At 35.7% G+C, this 20,799-nt stretch overlaps 1 protein-coding gene across 22 annotated transcripts in view; it reads right to left on the bottom strand.

Moving 5' to 3' along the window:
• The window catches only part of adgrb2 (adhesion G protein-coupled receptor B2), a 262,967-nt gene that overhangs the window by 128,452 nt on the left and 113,716 nt on the right, over nt 1-20,799 (bottom strand). For 11 of the 22 annotated variants that reach the window (XR_005233158.1, XR_001808696.3, XR_005233161.1 and 8 more), the window contains exon 1: nt 1,396-2,945. Coding sequence is in view for 10 of the 22 variants with exons in the window: in XM_017421641.3 (XP_017277130.1) it covers nt 1,396-1,447 (52 nt within the window). In the remaining 12 variants the exon portion in view is untranslated. Of the gene's footprint in view, nt 1-1,395; nt 2,946-8,610; nt 8,800-11,862; nt 11,944-20,799 lie in introns of those variants that run through there. The other 11 variants (XR_005233164.1, XR_005233166.1, XR_005233165.1 and 8 more) reach the window with 3 other exon arrangements.

Here is a 20,799-nt window from a genome sequence, read left to right as displayed (position 1 = left end):
TGGCCAGAAATTGTCATGATAAAACAACATTATCTTGTCCAGTGCTGGTTTTATTGACTCTAGAATCTTTAAGGCGATAATGACAAAGGTTTTCGTTTAAAAGGAGGGGCGAGTGGTAATGGGGTAAGTCAGGCAACTCAGACTGGTAGCACCACTGGGGAAAAGGAATGTCAAAAGTCAGCAACAACATTGGCAATCAAATTTTGACTCTTTTTTTTTTTTATTTTTGTTTTTGTTTTATCATCTGGTAAAGTCTGGACAACAGAAGATTACCATTGCAATCAGGCCAATCAAACAAGTGTCCAACAGAAAGCACTCCAATATTTCATTTAGAACAGATCTACGCATGTTTGTAATCAAAGTTGAGCAGACCTGGCATTACTCAGGATGCTCTATACAAAGTCCTCTCAGTGACTTGATTGTGTTTCTGAAGAGAGAAAAAGAAAGTGGAAAAAAAAGATGAATGAGGCACTATCAGCTTGTTGCTGCAATTTTGTAGCAAGCAGATATGATTAACTGCACTTAGCCTGATTGGCAGAGCATATATGAACATAAAAAATCTGACTAGCTGAATAAATTTTGGAGCTGTCGCTGCATCTAAAATGAGACTGATTATAATAAAATTGAAGAAAAGAAAGTAGCTGTCGTTATGACTTTTTATGCTTTTAAAGCTGTTCTCTGTAGACTGATCATTGTTCACTCAACAATCTCCATCTTTGCACTGGCGACTAGACTTAAAAGTACTGTATTTGTGTTTATGATGCTCAATAATACATGTACATCTAGAAGTAAACACTATGACAGTTACAAACAATGAAAGAAAAATGCTTAGAGTGAAAGAGCCAAGGATTGGTAAATGCAGGAGACAGGAACCATCTACGTACGTCAGAGCTGTGTCACATCTAATAGACTTGCTGACATCAAGCTCAGGTGTTAGTCTCTATCTTTCTCAGCTGGCCAGCAGAGTGAACTTAAATGGTTTTCTCCTCCACTATGGATGTATTAAATTTTGAATGAGCAGAATCCGCATACGAGTGCATGTTTGTCCACCTACCTTCTCCAAAAGTAACACACATTCAGAGTGTAATCATTTCCTTCAGTTTACTTAACAAATAAAAAAAACAGACAGTTGATTGCAGCAGAGCTGGGAGAGGTGAACAGAAACTGTGTGGTTTGATTAAAAAAAATAAATAAATAAAACCAAAACACAAACCACAATACCAAAGACGTGAGACATCCCAGTATGCATTGCAGAATGGGGGTGTTCTGTAGAGTCATATGCATGATGTAAACATCCCTATCAAACGAACTGAGAAACCACAAGCAACCAGAAAATATTATTGAATATATTACTGCAACGGTAAAATGCTGCCAATAGATACTGGCTAGACATACCTGAGCTTATGATTTCGGGTCCTCCTGGACAGGACACAGTGTTGTTGCACATGCGTGTTTCCCGCAAAGCACCACTGCACAGTGTACCATAGGGAGAAGAAACACACGACCGCGTCCTCACTTGCCACCCTTGCCCACATGTCAAGGAACACACAGTCCACGGTGACCACTCCTCTGCTGCGGGATCACCTAAAGATCAAAATGTAGAATAGGAAGATACTTCCTTGCATATTTAATTTATCGTAACTGGATTTATATGAATCCAAAATAACAGCAAGTAAACAGGAGATAACACTCCCCGTTCATGTTTCCCAGCAATTCGGGTCATAAATATATAAAAATAGGCTAAGCGTAAATATATTGCAAAAAACATATTTATAAAGGATAACTACATCAACTATATGGCGGTATTATAGAACATTACTAGTAATAAAAATGTTAAAAAAAGAAAACTGTTACTGGAGATAAATTTCACCTACCAATTCGAACAGAACGCAAGATATTAAAAACTGCTGGCTGTATTGATTGTTCACATCTCTCTGCTCTTCTCTTTTTTTACTTATATAAAATAAGATATTACTTTGTACAACTTTTATTTGGATTGGAGAGAAAGTAAAGCCATTTTCTTGTAATAAAGCAAAGATAAAACTGCAATATCTCTATATGCTACCATCCAAAGAGATTACTAAAAACACTTTGTTACTGCTGTGACCAAACACACAAAATACATGTTTCGAGAGACCAAGTTCTTTATATTATTAATATATTATGAATTTGAATTTATATTGAATTACGGCTTTTACCCTGCAGTCACAGGTTTAATCTGACGCCAAATTAATTTAATACAAAGACCAATTAAATAATCTTTGACCTGCAGCACTAAATTTCTCTCTATGTTGCTTTTTTTTTCCAGTGGGTTTAAATACAATAATAGGATCTTAGTTTTACAACTAAAAATCAGGCTCTGACAGAAGAATTTATTTACCGTTTGACTAACCTAACTGAAGTCGGGGCAGAAATAACCTCTTGTACTGTCCACAGGTATAAAAGTAGTCTTTAGTTGGTGTAAACAACATGGGCATAATAGTTGAGAATTAGCTTGGGAATGTGCATGTGTAATGATATGTTAAGTAGCCAAGTGCTATGTTTTGCTAAAAGCTAATTAGCATGTGTTGTTAGGAGATTATAGCTGGCTGCTAATCGTGTTAATCTGGTTTCTAGGCAATGTTATCAACTACTTTCAAAAAAAAAATTAAAATTAAAAAAACAGAGGCCTGCTAGGGAATATGTGAAATATGACTAGATGACATTAGACAGCAGTTTTCATATTCTCTAAAGAAAAAAATAAGAAAGAAAATAAAACACTATAATACACTGAGAGGTAAATGAGATCAAATTTGTTCACCTAAACAACACTGAACATTTGCAAAATTCTCAACAGCATTGCCTCTGTTTGGCCTCCAATGTGCTCTGTTTTATAATATATACAGTGTAAATATTAGTGGAATCTAAAGAAAATTCTCTCTCTTTCTCTCTATCTATCTATCTATCTATCTATCTATCTANTCTCTCATACTCAGTGGAAAAGTATGTGAAGTCTGCGTGAAAGCCGATCAATTGCCCTATAAAATCAAGCTTGAAGGTTTTGGACTAAAACATGAAAAAAAAAAAAAAAAAAAAAAAAAAAAAAAAAAAAAAAAAAAAACTTAAATGAAGCAATGAATGAATGGAAAGGCAAATCAGTGAATGCCATGGGGAAACATGGGGTAATAAATATCACTATTAGCCATCAAACTTCTGCTTTGCTCTAAACAGAACAACAAAGAGCACTTGCATCAAAAATAATGCATTTCTTTGCTTCAAGGTTTAGTAAAACATTTACTTTAAAGGGGGTACAGTGCCTCCGGGTTTATCAAAAGGGTTACAAAAAAAAAAAGAAAAGAATAATATGATTACAATGACAACAACAACAAACAACAATGTAACATACACATTTCATAAAATCTGGTCAATAATCTAGTTTGTGAAGTCAACTCGTGTTTTTTTCTTGTTTTTTGACCTAGAAATCTGATGCAAATGCAAGTAAGCTTTGTATAAATAAACAACAAGCACTCACCCAAAATGCAGTATCCACATTTACACATTTTCACAAAAAATAAGGCCAAGCAAATCAAGAATGCATGTCTCCTAAATATGTCTTTAAACAAAAAAACATCTGTGCAGCATTTAAATACACTTCATTCTGTGTTTCCCTTATTTACCTTTGGAATGTGCACACTGTAATTGGACACATGCATCATATTGATGTGGAGGATTACCACAGTTACCTGCACTTGCATTAGCTACGGGGCAGAATGTGGGGTTAGAAAAAAACAACAACAGCAAAAAACAACACTGGGAAGTCTATATGCCTGTGTATAAGCTTGAATGCCACCCTAATGAATCTGTAATGAGTTCATCGCTGCATCTGTGCATACACCCTCAGTGTCTTGCTTGAATGATTACTGGAAGTGTGATCATGTTACACCATTTAACTGTGCACTGACCCAGACAGTATTCACAGCACACCATTGCACCCCGCCTCTCCTCTCTCATACTTTAAATGTCACTGAATCTGTGCTAAATGAGCAGTAGTTTTATTAGAACAAAAGTTGTAGAACTAGTTCACATGCATGATTAAAGCATGTAAACTTTATACTTCATAACATGGAAACAACAACAAAAAAGTTATCTTGACGAACCAATTACTGTCTAATTTGCTTTGTTAAAAGACAGAGTTATACTTAAAATTCTTTACTGGCCTCCTAACAATTCAGAAGTTTTGCTCACGACATTTTGAGAGAAGAAATAATTCACACCATTGGTTTTCTTACATTGATGTTTCCATACTTCTGTAGACACCCACCAGTGCTCATTAAACACATAAAAGCAAAGAAATAACAAGAAAGGAAGAGAAGGAATACGACCTCAGAATACTTGAAAATAAACGAAGAATATATGGTTGTTTTTAAGGCAAAACCTGTGATGGTATGTATGTGATGTAAAAATCCAATTATATAAAATCAAAAAAGTAATTATTTATTTATTTCATACATCATTATAAGTATTTTTTTTTTTCTTCTTTTAACATTTTCTTCCTGAATTAGTTTTTGCTCAAGTTGTGTCCAGAAAATTGCTTTCTTAGATCTGAGTAATGAAATTATTTAGTTTGCATTAGGAAATATCATAGTTTGGATACATTTCAACATTTACATATAAGCAAAGTGTCACAGTTTGCGGCTTTATCATGTGTTTTGTTTGTGTACTTAGTTCTTTTGTTCCATTGTAAGGTATCAGTTATGCATGTTTCAAGATTCACACTCACTCGTCTTACATTTGTAACCCACACACCTGTCTCTACTGGTAATCACTCCTCCATGTGTAAATACATTTCTTATCTTAGTTCTTTCATGGTCAGATCCTACATTATCTTATGTCATGTGGTGTGAAAATGTTTTCCTTTTATCATATTTTTCGGACTATAAGGCACACTTAAAAGCCTTCAATTTTCTCAAAAAAATGACAGTGCACCATATAATCCAGATTTCCTTATATATGTAGGAAGTTGTAATGTTTTAGTACAACTTTGGTAAACTACAAAGCTGCACCGCTTGCAGCATTAAGGCTCAGTTATAGCCGTGTTGCGCAGGGCTCCGTGCATGGTGCAGGCGTTTATACGTAACGCTTACGTCGGTCCAGTATTCTTCCGTGAGTTTTCAATTGTTTAATTATCTTTGTGATCTCTCATAAAGGGATCATATAAATGCTGATACAGGCGAACCAGCTCCGCTAGAGGAAGAAAATCATCCATTTTGAATGGAGCGCGGCAGTGACAGTGCGTCTTATAATCCAGTGCGCCCTCTAGTGTGGAAAATACGGTACCTTTTTTCCCTTCAGTTTTATAAAGAATGTATTAGTGTTTTCAGCTCTTCAGCTTGCTTGCATGCACTTGGGTCCTTCCAGCTAACATTATGACTCAAAAATGTTGCCTGCACATTTGTGTTTAAAATTTATTAGTGTAGTCTAGGTTGCTTTTTGGTAACCAGTGATCAAAGTCGGTGATAATTCTCTAAGAAAAATGCCAAGAGGTACAAAGGGACACTAATTTAAGAATGGCACATAATTTATTAATTTTACTGGTGCAATGATGAAATCTAGTGCCAATGCAGTATAGCAAACATGATAAATGTAGATTTATTAGATTGTTAAAATAGCAATTTCAATCAATCTGGCATCAAATTTAATAGTGGTGACTAGTAGATCTATAATTGTGTGCTCCTCTTTGCTTTTTTATATTTGTTAATACTTCATGCAAAAATAGAAACCCCTTGAATCCATTGTTAAAGAGATTATTAAGTAAAGCAAGCTGACAGATTCTGCCGCATCTTTAATTTAAAAGTCCAATTCAAGTTCCCTTAGAATTTTTGGTCTTTATGTGACTTTCCGCACAGTCCTACTCTACTAAGATTTGGTGTGATCCCATTCAGGCAATCCCTGGAGTGCCCATAAACCCCCTCCAGAACCATGTCAGAAAACATCAGAGGAATGGAGGGCAAAATGAAATAATAAACAGAACATAACAGAGCAACCAATATCCCATCAAAGGAGCAGCTGAGGATATTAATATAGACACAGAATGGAAAATGAGGCACTTAGACATACAAATCGAGCTGGCACATTTGCATAAAGACAAGATTAGCATATGCACTGACAAGGAAGGAAAATTTTCCTTCTCACTTTTTGTAGGGAGGAAGTTGAATGAGTAAAGACTTTCAACACGCATGTGAAACTCCTAAATTATGCTAAATCAGCTTTTGAAAATGCAAACTTCATTTTGGAAAAGCATAGCATATCAAAAAAAATAAAAATCATCAACACCAAAAGAATGACCGAACAACGCATTAATTTGAAAACAAGACAAAAATAGATATTGATGTCACAAATGCATTTGTACAGTCTTTATATAAAGATACAAAATCCAATGATATGTTTGATATGTGCACATGATATGTGCACAGCCAAATGTTCCCAAAACTACAGGTGATATGTAGTATACAGACCAAAATAAATAAATACTCAAATTTATTTTGTTTAAAAAAAAAATAATTCAGCCAGGGAACAAGGCAAATGGATATGTTTAGACTAATTTCAATAAATACTTTATGGCAATACAGGATATTTAAATCTCTGTAAGTGTGCTAGAAAACTTTGTAATTCTGTAATGACCAAACAAAAATCCCTATGAAAACAATACAAAGACAAGAAAATTCCTATTTAAAGCCTTGTTCAGGAGTGTTGAATAATGTATATTCTGCTTGTTCTCTTTGTTGTATGTGGGGTTCTCTCCAGGTACTCTGGTTTCTTCTCCCAGTTTGAAAACATGCATGCTATGTGAAATGGCAATTCTTAATTTACTCAAGTGTAAGTGTGTGCCTGTATGGTTGTTTGACTTTTTTTGTCTTTCTGTTGGTCCTTCAATGGACTAGTTAACGGACCTGGCTGCACCTTGCCTTTCACCCAATGACTGCTTGGATAATCACAAGAACAGGATCAAGCAGGTAAAAAGCAGTGATATTTTTTCTTAAAAAAAGTAAAAGAAAACCTTACACAAGAAAATAACAGTCTTTGAAAGCTAAGTAAAAACAAACAAACAACACAAAGCATAATATGTGGTTTAAAACAGGTCTGTCTTTTTTATTTTTATTTATTTATTCCCCACTGCCATGAAGAAGTCCCCAAGACTAAATGCTGCAGATCTTTTTTTCTACAGTGGAAAACTGATGGCCAGAAATTGTCATGATAAAACAACATTATCTTGTCCAGTGCTGGTTTTATTGACTCTAGAATCTTTAAGGCGATAATGACAAAGGTTTTCGTTTAAAAGGAGGGGCGAGTGGTAATGGGGTAAGTCAGGCAACTCAGACTGGTAGCACCACTGGGGAAAAGGAATGTCAAAAGTCAGCAACAACATTGGCAATCAAATTTTGACTCTTTTTTTTTTTTATTTTTGTTTTTGTTTTATCATCTGGTAAAGTCTGGACAACAGAAGATTACCATTGCAATCAGGCCAATCAAACAAGTGTCCAACAGAAAGCACTCCAATATTTCATTTAGAACAGATCTACGCATGTTTGTAATCAAAGTTGAGCAGACCTGGCATTACTCAGGATGCTCTATACAAAGTCCTCTCAGTGACTTGATTGTGTTTCTGAAGAGAGAAAAAGAAAGTGGAAAAAAAAGATGAATGAGGCACTATCAGCTTGTTGCTGCAATTTTGTAGCAAGCAGATATGATTAACTGCACTTAGCCTGATTGGCAGAGCATATATGAACATAAAAAATCTGACTAGCTGAATAAATTTTGGAGCTGTCGCTGCATCTAAAATGAGACTGATTATAATAAAATTGAAGAAAAGAAAGTAGCTGTCGTTATGACTTTTTATGCTTTTAAAGCTGTTCTCTGTAGACTGATCATTGTTCACTCAACAATCTCCATCTTTGCACTGGCGACTAGACTTAAAAGTACTGTATTTGTGTTTATGATGCTCAATAATACATGTACATCTAGAAGTAAACACTATGACAGTTACAAACAATGAAAGAAAAATGCTTAGAGTGAAAGAGCCAAGGATTGGTAAATGCAGGAGACAGGAACCATCTACGTACGTCAGAGCTGTGTCACATCTAATAGACTTGCTGACATCAAGCTCAGGTGTTAGTCTCTATCTTTCTCAGCTGGCCAGCAGAGTGAACTTAAATGGTTTTCTCCTCCACTATGGATGTATTAAATTTTGAATGAGCAGAATCCGCATACGAGTGCATGTTTGTCCACCTACCTTCTCCAAAAGTAACACACATTCAGAGTGTAATCATTTCCTTCAGTTTACTTAACAAATAAAAAAAACAGACAGTTGATTGCAGCAGAGCTGGGAGAGGTGAACAGAAACTGTGTGGTTTGATTAAAAAAAATAAATAAATAAAACCAAAACACAAACCACAATACCAAAGACGTGAGACATCCCAGTATGCATTGCAGAATGGGGGTGTTCTGTAGAGTCATATGCATGATGTAAACATCCCTATCAAACGAACTGAGAAACCACAAGCAACCAGAAAATATTATTGAATATATTACTGCAACGGTAAAATGCTGCCAATAGATACTGGCTAGACATACCTGAGCTTATGATTTCGGGTCCTCCTGGACAGGACACAGTGTTGTTGCACATGCGTGTTTCCCGCAAAGCACCACTGCACAGTGTACCATAGGGAGAAGAAACACACGACCGCGTCCTCACTTGCCACCCTTGCCCACATGTCAAGGAACACACAGTCCACGGTGACCACTCCTCTGCTGCGGGATCACCTAAAGATCAAAATGTAGAATAGGAAGATACTTCCTTGCATATTTAATTTATCGTAACTGGATTTATATGAATCCAAAATAACAGCAAGTAAACAGGAGATAACACTCCCCGTTCATGTTTCCCAGCAATTCGGGTCATAAATATATAAAAATAGGCTAAGCGTAAATATATTGCAAAAAACATATTTATAAAGGATAACTACATCAACTATATGGCGGTATTATAGAACATTACTAGTAATAAAAATGTTAAAAAAAGAAAACTGTTACTGGAGATAAATTTCACCTACCAATTCGAACAGAACGCAAGATATTAAAAACTGCTGGCTGTATTGATTGTTCACATCTCTCTGCTCTTCTCTTTTTTTACTTATATAAAATAAGATATTACTTTGTACAACTTTTATTTGGATTGGAGAGAAAGTAAAGCCATTTTCTTGTAATAAAGCAAAGATAAAACTGCAATATCTCTATATGCTACCATCCAAAGAGATTACTAAAAACACTTTGTTACTGCTGTGACCAAACACACAAAATACATGTTTCGAGAGACCAAGTTCTTTATATTATTAATATATTATGAATTTGAATTTATATTGAATTACGGCTTTTACCCTGCAGTCACAGGTTTAATCTGACGCCAAATTAATTTAATACAAAGACCAATTAAATAATCTTTGACCTGCAGCACTAAATTTCTCTCTATGTTGCTTTTTTTTTCCAGTGGGTTTAAATACAATAATAGGATCTTAGTTTTACAACTAAAAATCAGGCTCTGACAGAAGAATTTATTTACCGTTTGACTAACCTAACTGAAGTCGGGGCAGAAATAACCTCTTGTACTGTCCACAGGTATAAAAGTAGTCTTTAGTTGGTGTAAACAACATGGGCATAATAGTTGAGAATTAGCTTGGGAATGTGCATGTGTAATGATATGTTAAGTAGCCAAGTGCTATGTTTTGCTAAAAGCTAATTAGCATGTGTTGTTAGGAGATTATAGCTGGCTGCTAATCGTGTTAATCTGGTTTCTAGGCAATGTTATCAACTACTTTCAAAAAAAAAATTAAAATTAAAAAAACAGAGGCCTGCTAGGGAATATGTGAAATATGACTAGATGACATTAGACAGCAGTTTTCATATTCTCTAAAGAAAAAAATAAGAAAGAAAATAAAACACTATAATACACTGAGAGGTAAATGAGATCAAATTTGTTCACCTAAACAACACTGAACATTTGCAAAATTCTCAACAGCATTGCCTCTGTTTGGCCTCCAATGTGCTCTGTTTTATAATATATACAGTGTAAATATTAGTGGAATCTAAAGAAAATTCTCTCTCTTTCTCTCTATCTATCTATCTATCTATCTATCTATCTATCTATCTATCTATCTATCTCTCTATCTATCTATCTATCTATCTATCTATCTATCTATCTATCTATCTATCTATCTATCTATCTATCTATCTATCTATCTATCTATCTATCTATCTATTCTTGTTTACTCATCCCTCCTGATATGTAGTTTGCCCTCACTCAACATTATTAATATAGTTGTTACCTGGTTAAACAATTCTTTTAACTAGTTTTGTTAATGAGTGTTGTTTTTTTCTCAGTTTGACTAACATTTTTGAATGTCACACAAACCCATTTTAGACAGAATTTTAAATCTGTCAGAAATCTATCTTTCCTGCTCTTTCATCAGTGTCAAACTACCAGGATGTGAGGATTGACAAGCTGGTCTATATCTCCTGCTAGCAAAAGAGGTAGTCACAGAGCCAATTTGGTGAGTATGTGTGAAGTCAAGGGTAGCAGATGTAGTACCCCACTCTAACTAACACCGCAGATGTCTCTCCGCTATTTCCACAAAGCTGGCTATGAGCCTATAAGCATGAATTGTTCTGGAACTCGGCTAGCTTCATTGATTCATCTGTGAATAAGTACAGGTGGCTTAAAAAAGAGATTGTGGCTGTATCTTGTAATCATAGTTTCAAAAGGGGTTATCAAAAAAAAAAAAAAACGTAAAACAAACCTTTGTCAGATACAGCAAATTACTTATTCCTCATGACATACAAAGTTATGCTACAAACTCAGCCTGGATTACTGGTGACTCTCATGTTGCATTCAAAACTAAAAGCATTATGTTGCATTATTATTATTTTTTTATGAATACAAACCGAAATAAATAAATAAATAAATGATTGGTGGAGGTCATTAATGTGTTTAAGCCTCTTAATGTAAAGAGATTTTGACTTAATAGTCTAAAAGGATAATGTTTATGTCATGTGTTTCAATGGAGTGTTCAAAATATGAAAATATTTATAGAAAAAAAAAAATCCCAATGAAGGCGTTTAAGTCCTAACATCTGTGTCTGGATGAATGCAAGCACCCGTACAAGACGGGGGTGTGCAGACATGCTTGCTGGTGATTTTGAGTTCTCCAGGCAGCTGTGAAGAGTCTCCCATTGTTTCCTCTCAGTTATGCCCTTGAAATCAGCAACTGAAGACATTCAAATTCTCTCCTTCTAAATTGTTTATGAGCTCCATGTCCTTTGATGGAGGCGTCGTCACACGGCAAAGAAGGAAATCAAATTAATTGCATGTCCGTTAATCGCATTACATCTTCATTAACATGCCGTGAGTCAGGGCTTAAGCTCATCACACATGCCTGGAGGGATGGAAGAATGGGGAGAAGCAAGGAAGGAGGAGAGCAGTGGAGAAGGACATAACACAGCCAGGGGTTTTCCTCTCGGTAGGGACTCCCTCCTCCACACAGTGGTGGCTGTTAACATGAAAACATAAGCAAATACATAGGTTCTAAACTCAACAATAAATCTGAGCTTTCTAGTCAACCTGTATTTTTTTTTTCTTTGTCTTTGACAGATTTCTGTAACTGGGAAATTCACAAGGTCTTTAATGAATCTTGTGATTATTTTTTCAGTTTGTCTCTTCCGATGCTATTTTTTATTTAAGATTTTAAAGTCACACACTGTTTCTCACATCCACGCATGTGACTCATCACGCAGCTGCAGGAGGTGGACACTACCTCACACTCCCAACACTCACCTGTTTGTGCCTGAAACACACCTGGCAGGTCAGCTGATCGTGGTCTTTGGGTCTTCACCTTCAGATCATCATCATACGAGTCTGAAACAAACACGAAGTGAGCATTATTACTCTATAAGTTCTTATGTATTTCCATGTTTATCTTATATTAAATGTTAACATATTGGGAACAGATGAGGTGTGAGTCAAGAATTAAAATTCAAGTTTTTAAAGCTTTGAGCATTTAAGACCATTTTTACATTTGGGGACATCAAAAAGGTACATTTCACAACATCCAAATCAAGACTTGGCAAAATAAAATAGATATGCCTACATTTTCTTGGCTTGCTCCTTGTTGCAGAACATTTAAAGAACATGCTAATACAGTTAGACACAAAATGTGCAGAACCAGATAACAGAATGTCAAATGGGTATGATCACAAAACAATTAGAAGCCTAAACTCAATAGCTGCAAAACTCAATAGCTTTGAGAAAAGATGTGGAATGCACACAACACTGGTGATAATTCAGTAAGTGAAATAAAGTTTTGCTTTGGTTACAACAATGTAAAAATTGAAATGGAAATTATTGTTTTAAAAGGAGCATGGCGCATTAGTGAATACATATCTGTAACTGTCACATCAGACCCACAATACAAATGGTGAAGATTTGTAGAAAGGCATAATATGCATTTAAAAAAGAAAAGTCAGTTTTGCCTCAGTTGGTACAAACATATGGAGGTAGTACAGGCAGGAGTCCAGGCTCTTCTGTTCAGTGCAAACAGATTTGTAGGCTTAGTTTCAATAGCACAAGACTTAATCAACTTTCACAGCAGGGGAAACGATTCTTGATTGAGTAGATCTTTTTTCGTTTTTCTTTTTTTAACTTTGTTGCCTTGCACCGGTAAAAACCTTTTGCAGAAGTTGTATTTATGAAAAGGAGCTGAGATATGCACAGTGTCTGAGGTACTTGGCCCAGGTGAAATACTTGTTTTTGTATTAGATTACGGAGAGTGTTTATGTATGATTGACAGTGAAATTTTCTAGCATTAGCCTTCGTTAAAGAGTTGACCTAAGGAAGAAAACAAACACAAACAACACTCTCATTTGCCTGCAAATAAACACACTCACACTGACACACACTTACATTAACTCTTGGAAAGTGTTCTGACACCAACAACACTTACAAACAGACCCTCTAATTTACCCTCTTATAAAATCAACTCTTTGTCAGGAGATTTTTTTTTTTTTTGTCTTTAGTTCTTTTGTGCTTTTTTTTGTGATTCATACATCCAGCTCTCTTTTCCATTTACTTGTTTTGCACATTGTTCTCAACAGGACCACTGGGCCAATGTTATTCTACCACAGGAGGAATGTCATAATTTTGTTTTTGTGTTGTTTCAGATATCTACAACTGCTGCACTTCTTTGGGAAAGAAATAACTACCATGTGCTTGCTGGTTTCACTCTGTTTTTGGAACAACGTAAAATGAAATGGTGCAACATCAAGTCAGTTGTGCCTAATTGCCTCATTTTCTTTAAGACAGCAAAATACCATTGCATTGGTTGTGATGATCCAGAGTAAAGTACAGACCCACAAGCCAGCAGAATTGTGTCTTGAATAAATTTTCATTAGACAAGCACATTCAGTTCAGAATACAGTGCACATACCAACTTGCTGAGATATAGGTTTCACAGTAAGATTTTGCACCTAAAACATCCCTATATTTATGAATCCATATCTACATTTTTTTGCCTAATATATTTTACTATTATCATCACCATTAACGTAACACTACTGATCTTACTTATAATTCAACACTCATCCAAACAGTTTACCAGAATTGATATAAATGAACCAACATGTTCATAAAACGTAGAAAGTCTTATTTCCGTCTTATTCTAAACTAAATAAACCAGTTTTGCAGACGATATAGCTTTACTACCTAAATATCTTCTTAAAATGGATTTCTCTGTAACTCTCACAAAATGGCCAAATATATTTATTTGAAAGCCATTTTCAATTTTTTTGAATTTGACTGTTCAGTTTTTATCAAGCTACAGAGAGCTATGTTTTAAAGGCAAGTGAAAGTGATTTATGTTTGTTTTTTGTTTATTTATTTATTTATTTTAGTTTTAGACACGTGATGCCTCTAGGTCAATTTGTAATTTTCCAAATTTGTAGTTTTGTAGCTTTGGTCACTGTCCATCCGTCATTTTGTAGGTACAAAAACAAAGCCACTGCCACAGGTTTCTTTGTACTCCCGATTCAAACTTACTTTATCTTTGCTTTTTACCTGCCTTGGCTGCTGCTCTAATGCATATTATTTAATCTAATTGAGTACACTTTTGAAATAAAAATAGAAGTGGGTAACTGTTGCCCGTAATAGCTGCATATGATAAGTGCATGAGTGTGAAATATGAACCGTTTTGCACACCACTGGTACAAAAAAGAAACTCCTGCATAGAAAACGGCAATTGCTTTGAATGTAATGGCAAATGCTAAGAATGAAGTGGGTGAACAACTTGGCAAACGAACAGCTTAACCAACACATATAAAAAACGTATTTTTTAACGTGACATGCTATATTTGAAAATTCAGTTTTAGAACGTTAAATGACAAGGCATTTTTAGAAAGCAAAACAACTAATATATAAAAAGCCTTTTTACTTTACCCTTACTGGCTTTATTAATCTAATGTAAATTGTATTTCCTAAGTGGCCTGGAATGATTGAATCTGGCTCTTTAACTTGTAAATGAAATATAATTTGTAAGAAAATCCCCTTCCAGTCAAGTGACTTTTTTAGGCCAAGTTGTATGATGCTGAGTTTTTGTGATGCTGGAGCTGCTGAATCATTTTCCAGCAGACTCTGACTTAAATTAAGTCTTTGTGCAGGAGTAAACTCGATGCTCCTGAGAGATAGAGTTCAGTGAAGCAGTACAGGCAAGTAATGTCTCACATAAAATGACCTGTGAGAACTACTTTTCCATCTCATTGTTTCTCTTTCTCTGTCTTGTGTTTGTCTCTTTCTCTTGGCGGCACAGGAGAGGATTTAGATGGACACCAGTGCAGAGTTCACCACAACTGAAAAAGGAGATCAATATTTATAAACCCTTTGGAGCAATGACCTTTACAAACTCCACTATACTGTTTAATGTTCTGAACTGCACTTTAATGGACACATCATCACACACTTCATCAAATTCTCCTGCCTCCTCACACACCTACTTTATGTACTTTACAGCAATTTTGCTTTTTTTGTCCACATCTCCAGGGGGATTTATCTTTTACCTATAGCTGGAAGTAATACCCACTTGAAGTTATAAATAAGGCTGGTAATTCTTGGTTTGGTCTAGAGATGATGAAGATACTGTGTATATAGCTCTGCAATACCTTAGTGACAACTAGCTGAAATTTTAGAGATGCAAAAATCTATTGTTAGGTTTTTTTTTTTTGTTTGTTTGTTTTTTTTTTTGATTGTTTGTTTTACAATGATTAACATGTTTAGGTATATGGGAGTGTGCTAAAAATAATACACACAAGTCTGTTTTTATGCAAATGATTTTAAGATATAACCTTGATGCTGATAGAACTGTAATTAAATCAGTACTCTTTATGGCCCGCTGCCAATGGCAAAGGGAATCATGTTTTGTCTGTGTGTGTGTTTGTTAATCTGTAATTTTAGAAAAATATCTAATGCTCAATGAAACTTTAAGAATTTATTCACTGGATATACATCTACAACTGTCTATCTTTTGAAGTCAACTCCATTCAAAATGACTGCCACAGCTAAGCAACTTTGGCAAACACAAAAATGCCTACAACTCAGCCAATTTGACAGATTTTGAGCTAAACTTTGTTGTGTTTTGACTGAGAGTCATCCGCCACACATACTCTGAGAACTAACTATTCACTTCTTTAACTCTTGCAGTCAACACAAGATAATTTTTGGTGAACCAGACAAATTTGAAAGCTTATATCTATTTATTTTCACAAAATAACTCATAAACCATTTAATGGATGTTATTAAAACTTTCAGAAAGTAATCATGAAGTTTAACAACTTATTAACTTATGGAATCAACTTAATTCAAGATAGCCACCAAAGCTAATTGACTTTAGTCAAAATAAAAATGGCTATAACTTAGCCTATCTTACAGGTATTGAGCTAAAGATTTTGGTGTGCTAGTAGCTGAGAGTCATCCCCAACACATACCTAAGCTCGAATACATCATGAGATCTCACAATTTTGCATGAGATCAAGCATAATGTAATTTATTAGGTTTGACCAAAATTAGTAAAACTCTGACTCCTCCTATCTTAAGATGGTATTAACTGAACCTTTTGGCATCAAAGGCAGTGAGTGATTCCTTCAGGAATACTATGGGCCTTTATTTTATTGGAATTTATTTCACTTTTATTATCTTAAAAAAATGCACTTGTGTTTTTTTCTCCTCTTCTTTCAAGAAGACATTCTCTCTAGTCCTGACATAAGCTGTCCTACATGCATCTACGTCAACCTCTTTTGAAGCCGCTGTTGCTGTCTGTCGTCAGAACAAAACCCACCTGTAGTTGGGGCTTCAAAGTAAGATGGATTGACTGCAAACACAGAGCCTGGCATTGAGTTTTCTCCTGTGATCCTGATCCTTTCATGCAATGATCTGGTTGCATCTCGACACAAGGTAATAGTTGGTGAACCAGACAAAGCCGAAAGCTTATATTTATTTATCCTGGAAAATGACGACATGTCGGACCTTCCTGGGCAAAGATACTTTCAAATGGCCTATACATTTCCAGTCCTTTAGTGTTTTCTCAAATGGCAGCAGTCTTAAATTATGTGAATTTATTTTCAAGTTTGTAAAACAAGGAACACTTGTTTACAAACATTGTGTTTTCCTTTTTACAGTTTGATTGGAGATATAATCCAAAGATGATTATTGCTTGTCACCAAAAGGCAAAGGTGGACATTAAAGGCATAGTCCAGTCCCATTTGAAGCAATGTTCTGTTGAATAATTATCAGTAGTTTGTACCTTATCAGTTGTGACATGAGTCATAGAGAATGGAGAAAGAAGCAAAAGTCTCCCTTCAGGTTAGGCTAATGGCAAGCCAGATTAGGGCCTGAATTTTATTATTTTTCCAGGCTTATAAAGCAACTGTTTCTCAAAAACAACATACAGGTGTGAAAGAATGCTCCATCAGATAATATAAACCTCTACTCTGTTGCATGACACTGTTTAGTTTGTCACTTTTAGTGTTACTCTGTGAATGTATGTATGCAAAGTATAGATAGAGTGTGTATATGCAGAAAATACTAAGGTGGCTGGATGTATCAGTCCGTAAACTAGTCAGTCAGTAAACTTTTGACTGACTAGATGCACTGACCAAGCCAACTGATATACTCAGCAGCCTCAGCACAGTCTAACTTTTAGAATCAGTCCTTTCAAGATGGATGACCCAGCTAATCAGCATTAGCCACAGAAATGGCTGTAACTCAATCAATTTTGCAGTTTAGTTAAAAAAAAATGCGGTAGTAGCTGAAAGTCATTCTCATCATATACTTTGAGTGTTACATCTCCCAGTATCATATGAGATACCTGATAACAATATTTATCAGAAAAAGTGCTCTTGCTTTGATAACCTTTGACATTTTGTTCAAACACATTTGGGTTTTGTCTCTTTCCACTTACCCAGTGACCTTTAACAGAAGCAACCCTGTAAACCATGTTAATCAAATGAAAAATAATTGTGAAAAATCAACACAGTTTGAGTCCAATTATTGTTCTATTTTTACATGAGCAGAGAAAAATAAAATAAAAAAATAAAAAAAAAACTGTTCCCCAAAGTGTTAACAGTTCTCTGGTTATTTAAGGACAACCAACTGTGATTGTTTACCAAGACAGACCCTCACCACTGAGAATCAAGCAATAGCTGTCAACTATCATTCTCTCATTTTTCACAGACAGAGGCTTTTGCCAGTGGCTTCGACAAAACGCAAAGACCTTCAGGAAGCACACACAAGCATAAATACTTGCACAGTGCCAAAGCCTAAACTTATCTGGATGTGGCACACACACACACTGTGACACACGTGCATCTACACAATAGGAAGTAAATAAATCTAATAAATAAACCTCATGTGGTGAGGCAGTTTTTAGCCTGTATAAAGCAGCAGACTGGGGAAGGGGATTGGGCCAGAGCCAGTTAGAGCCATAGGCTCCTTTGTCAGACTGAGCCGGGATTTAGGCCTGCTGGGAAGAGCATGTGTGCGTTTGTGTGTTTGGTGTGTGTGTTTGGTTGTGTGAGTGTGTGTGGCTGGGGTGCACATAACTGTAATATTGTAAAACAGCCGTGTTAAGTAAGTGGCATGCACACACACATACACACACAAAAAAAAAAAAAAAAAAAACAGTGAAGAGAAAATGTTTGCTGTTGACTGCCGTTAGCACTTTTGCTGCGGCGGCGCATATGATTGAATGCACCCTCTCTGAACACATACAATCACACAAACACAAACAGAGCTATTTCTCAACTGTATATCAAATCTGAGCTTATAGCTCTCTGGTGCTGTCCATTTACTCCAGGGTCCATCTGGGAGAGTCCAAACTGATAGAAGTGCACCATAATGGACTTTTTATAAGCCACTGGACAGACAGACCCACTCTATCTTTCGCTCTTTTTCACTCTCCTCCAACCTCTTTTGCCTCTCAGTAGCAGATATGAAGAGAGAAGTTAAATCTGGTCGGTGCAGGACACTGTGCGGTGTGACTGTGGGGGCCCGAAGGTTATTGCATGCCTTCAAAATGGATTCAGAATCTAGTTTACTTGGCCCCACTGGCTGGCAGCTGACTAGTGTTTTTTGTTTTGGACACTTTCACACGATTAAAGTAAAACAAAAGTGCACACTCTTTCAGTTCTAAGAATTCATATATCAGGTTACGTAAAGAACAACTTCAAACAATCAGAAACATATGATTTATTTGAGAGAATCTAAGCCATAAAAGCAAAACCTACCAAGGAGTTTAGATTTTTTTCTTTTTTTTTTCAGTTTCATATTAAGAAGACAATTTACATGGATTTATAGTTGAGCAGGCTCTAAACAGTGCTGCAGTCTAACAGGAATCAATACAGTGAAAGCAGCAAGCACAACAACAATTCATTCAAAGCATTGCCAGGAAAGATTACTGCATCACACTCTCCAATTACAAACAATGGCTTAGCATGTGTGCTGGAACTGCTGTATTGTCCCTTTACAATAGGTCAGTGTCGTGTTGACAGTCACGGCTGGAAGCATGTTAAATGGATGTTAAAACCCCTGATCTGCTTGATACAAAACTAGCGGTGTCATATTTTGTCCATTTGATTCAGCCTATCAAACATTATCACTATTGTAGGTTAAAATCTGTTATCCATTTTAACACTTTACAGTCTGTTGATCTAATAGGAATTGTAAGCAGTTTTTTTTTGGTCTGGGTTGAGTTGAGTACAGGGATTGATGGTTTTCATAACTCAAGTAATACTCTTGATCTATGTGCCCCTGGCTTGAGTGATAATGAGTACCAGCATTCATTGCAGGAATGCATATCACCCACTACTTTGCATGGCAACATTTTAAACAAGGATCTTGTGCCGTCTTTTAGCATTCAGAGTATGTGGTGGATATGAATCTCTGCTACTATCACACAAAATTTTAGCTCAGTAGCTGGAAAAAATTTCAAGTTATAGATTTTTTATGTGTTTGCTAAGATTGATTAGCTGTGGCAACCATCTTGAATTGGGTGGAGTTCAAATGGTAACCAGTTGCAATTATACATCCAGTGATTATTTTCTAAGAACTTCATTAAAATCCATCAAGTGATTTATTGAATATTTTGCAAATAAACAGACAAACCCATGCATACAGACACTGACAATTACACAGTTAGTCAAATGTGAGTTCTAGTTTAGAAGCTTGAGACTCCACACTTTTCAGATTGAATTAAGAAAGATTTTCAAATAAGAAACTAAAAAAAAAAAGTCCATTTGCCTTGATTGAATTTCAAAGAATCACGCCCTGGATGATTGAGAACCTTTATCAGTACTCCACATATCATAGTTTGCAGCTCAAATTTTGTGACTTTGCAAAAAATTCACACTGACAATTCAATGGCAGACAATAGAGCTTTCATTCAAAAGGTGGCGCCAAACACAACAAAGAAGACCTTGAGTAAAAGCACAAGCAGAGGAAGAAAAACAACAAGGTTACTTCAATCTATTTTGATTTGCCCACTTTTCCTTTCCAGGTCATGGGGCCGCCGGTGCCTTACCCCAACAATCACTGTGCGAGAGGCGGGTTACATCAACAAGGGTAATTGTTGAGGAAATACTGTGGAAGGAAATTTGCAGTTATGGACCACAAATATTTAAAGACTGTGTCAGATTTCTGGAGAGAAATCGCAACCCCCCCCTTCTTTTTTTTTGAATAGACAGTTGACAAAACAACACATTTTATTGCCACCTATTAGGTTTGTCTGTCAAACACTGTGGTGCAATTGGTCAATAAAAGTGTGACTAAAAGCAGGTCTAAGTCAGAGAGGTCCCAACAGTTTGTACATGCAGACATGGAATACATGTTTAGGCCTTTTATGTAGATAATTTCAGATTCTTGAGTCCACTGTGTCTCGGTCTTTATTCAGTCAAGTTGAAACACTTGCACACTTGCTATTTTTCTCTATAATATTCTACACAAATATACCAACCAGCTTTAATGTTTATATCCCTACAAATTAACTGAACCAGATGTATTAAATTTTGACTACAGCAACTGTTTCTGTAGGCCTTTGATTGTGCTTAAGAACTCTTCTTTGTGCCACAATGAATTATGTAATGAGTATAAATGTAATTTAATTATTAAATTGCAACAGACAAGAAAATGGTGCCAGTTAGTAGATACCATTTAAAAGTCTACAAGGCATGCTAGAGG

Source organism: Kryptolebias marmoratus, linkage group LG5 (assembly GCF_001649575.2).
Source record: "Kryptolebias marmoratus isolate JLee-2015 linkage group LG5, ASM164957v2, whole genome shotgun sequence".
In the NCBI taxonomy this organism is placed as follows: domain Eukaryota; kingdom Metazoa; phylum Chordata; class Actinopteri; order Cyprinodontiformes; family Rivulidae; genus Kryptolebias; species Kryptolebias marmoratus.
The sequence above is the reverse complement of the archived record's forward strand: the minus strand, read 5'-3'. Positions and strand labels throughout refer to the sequence as shown.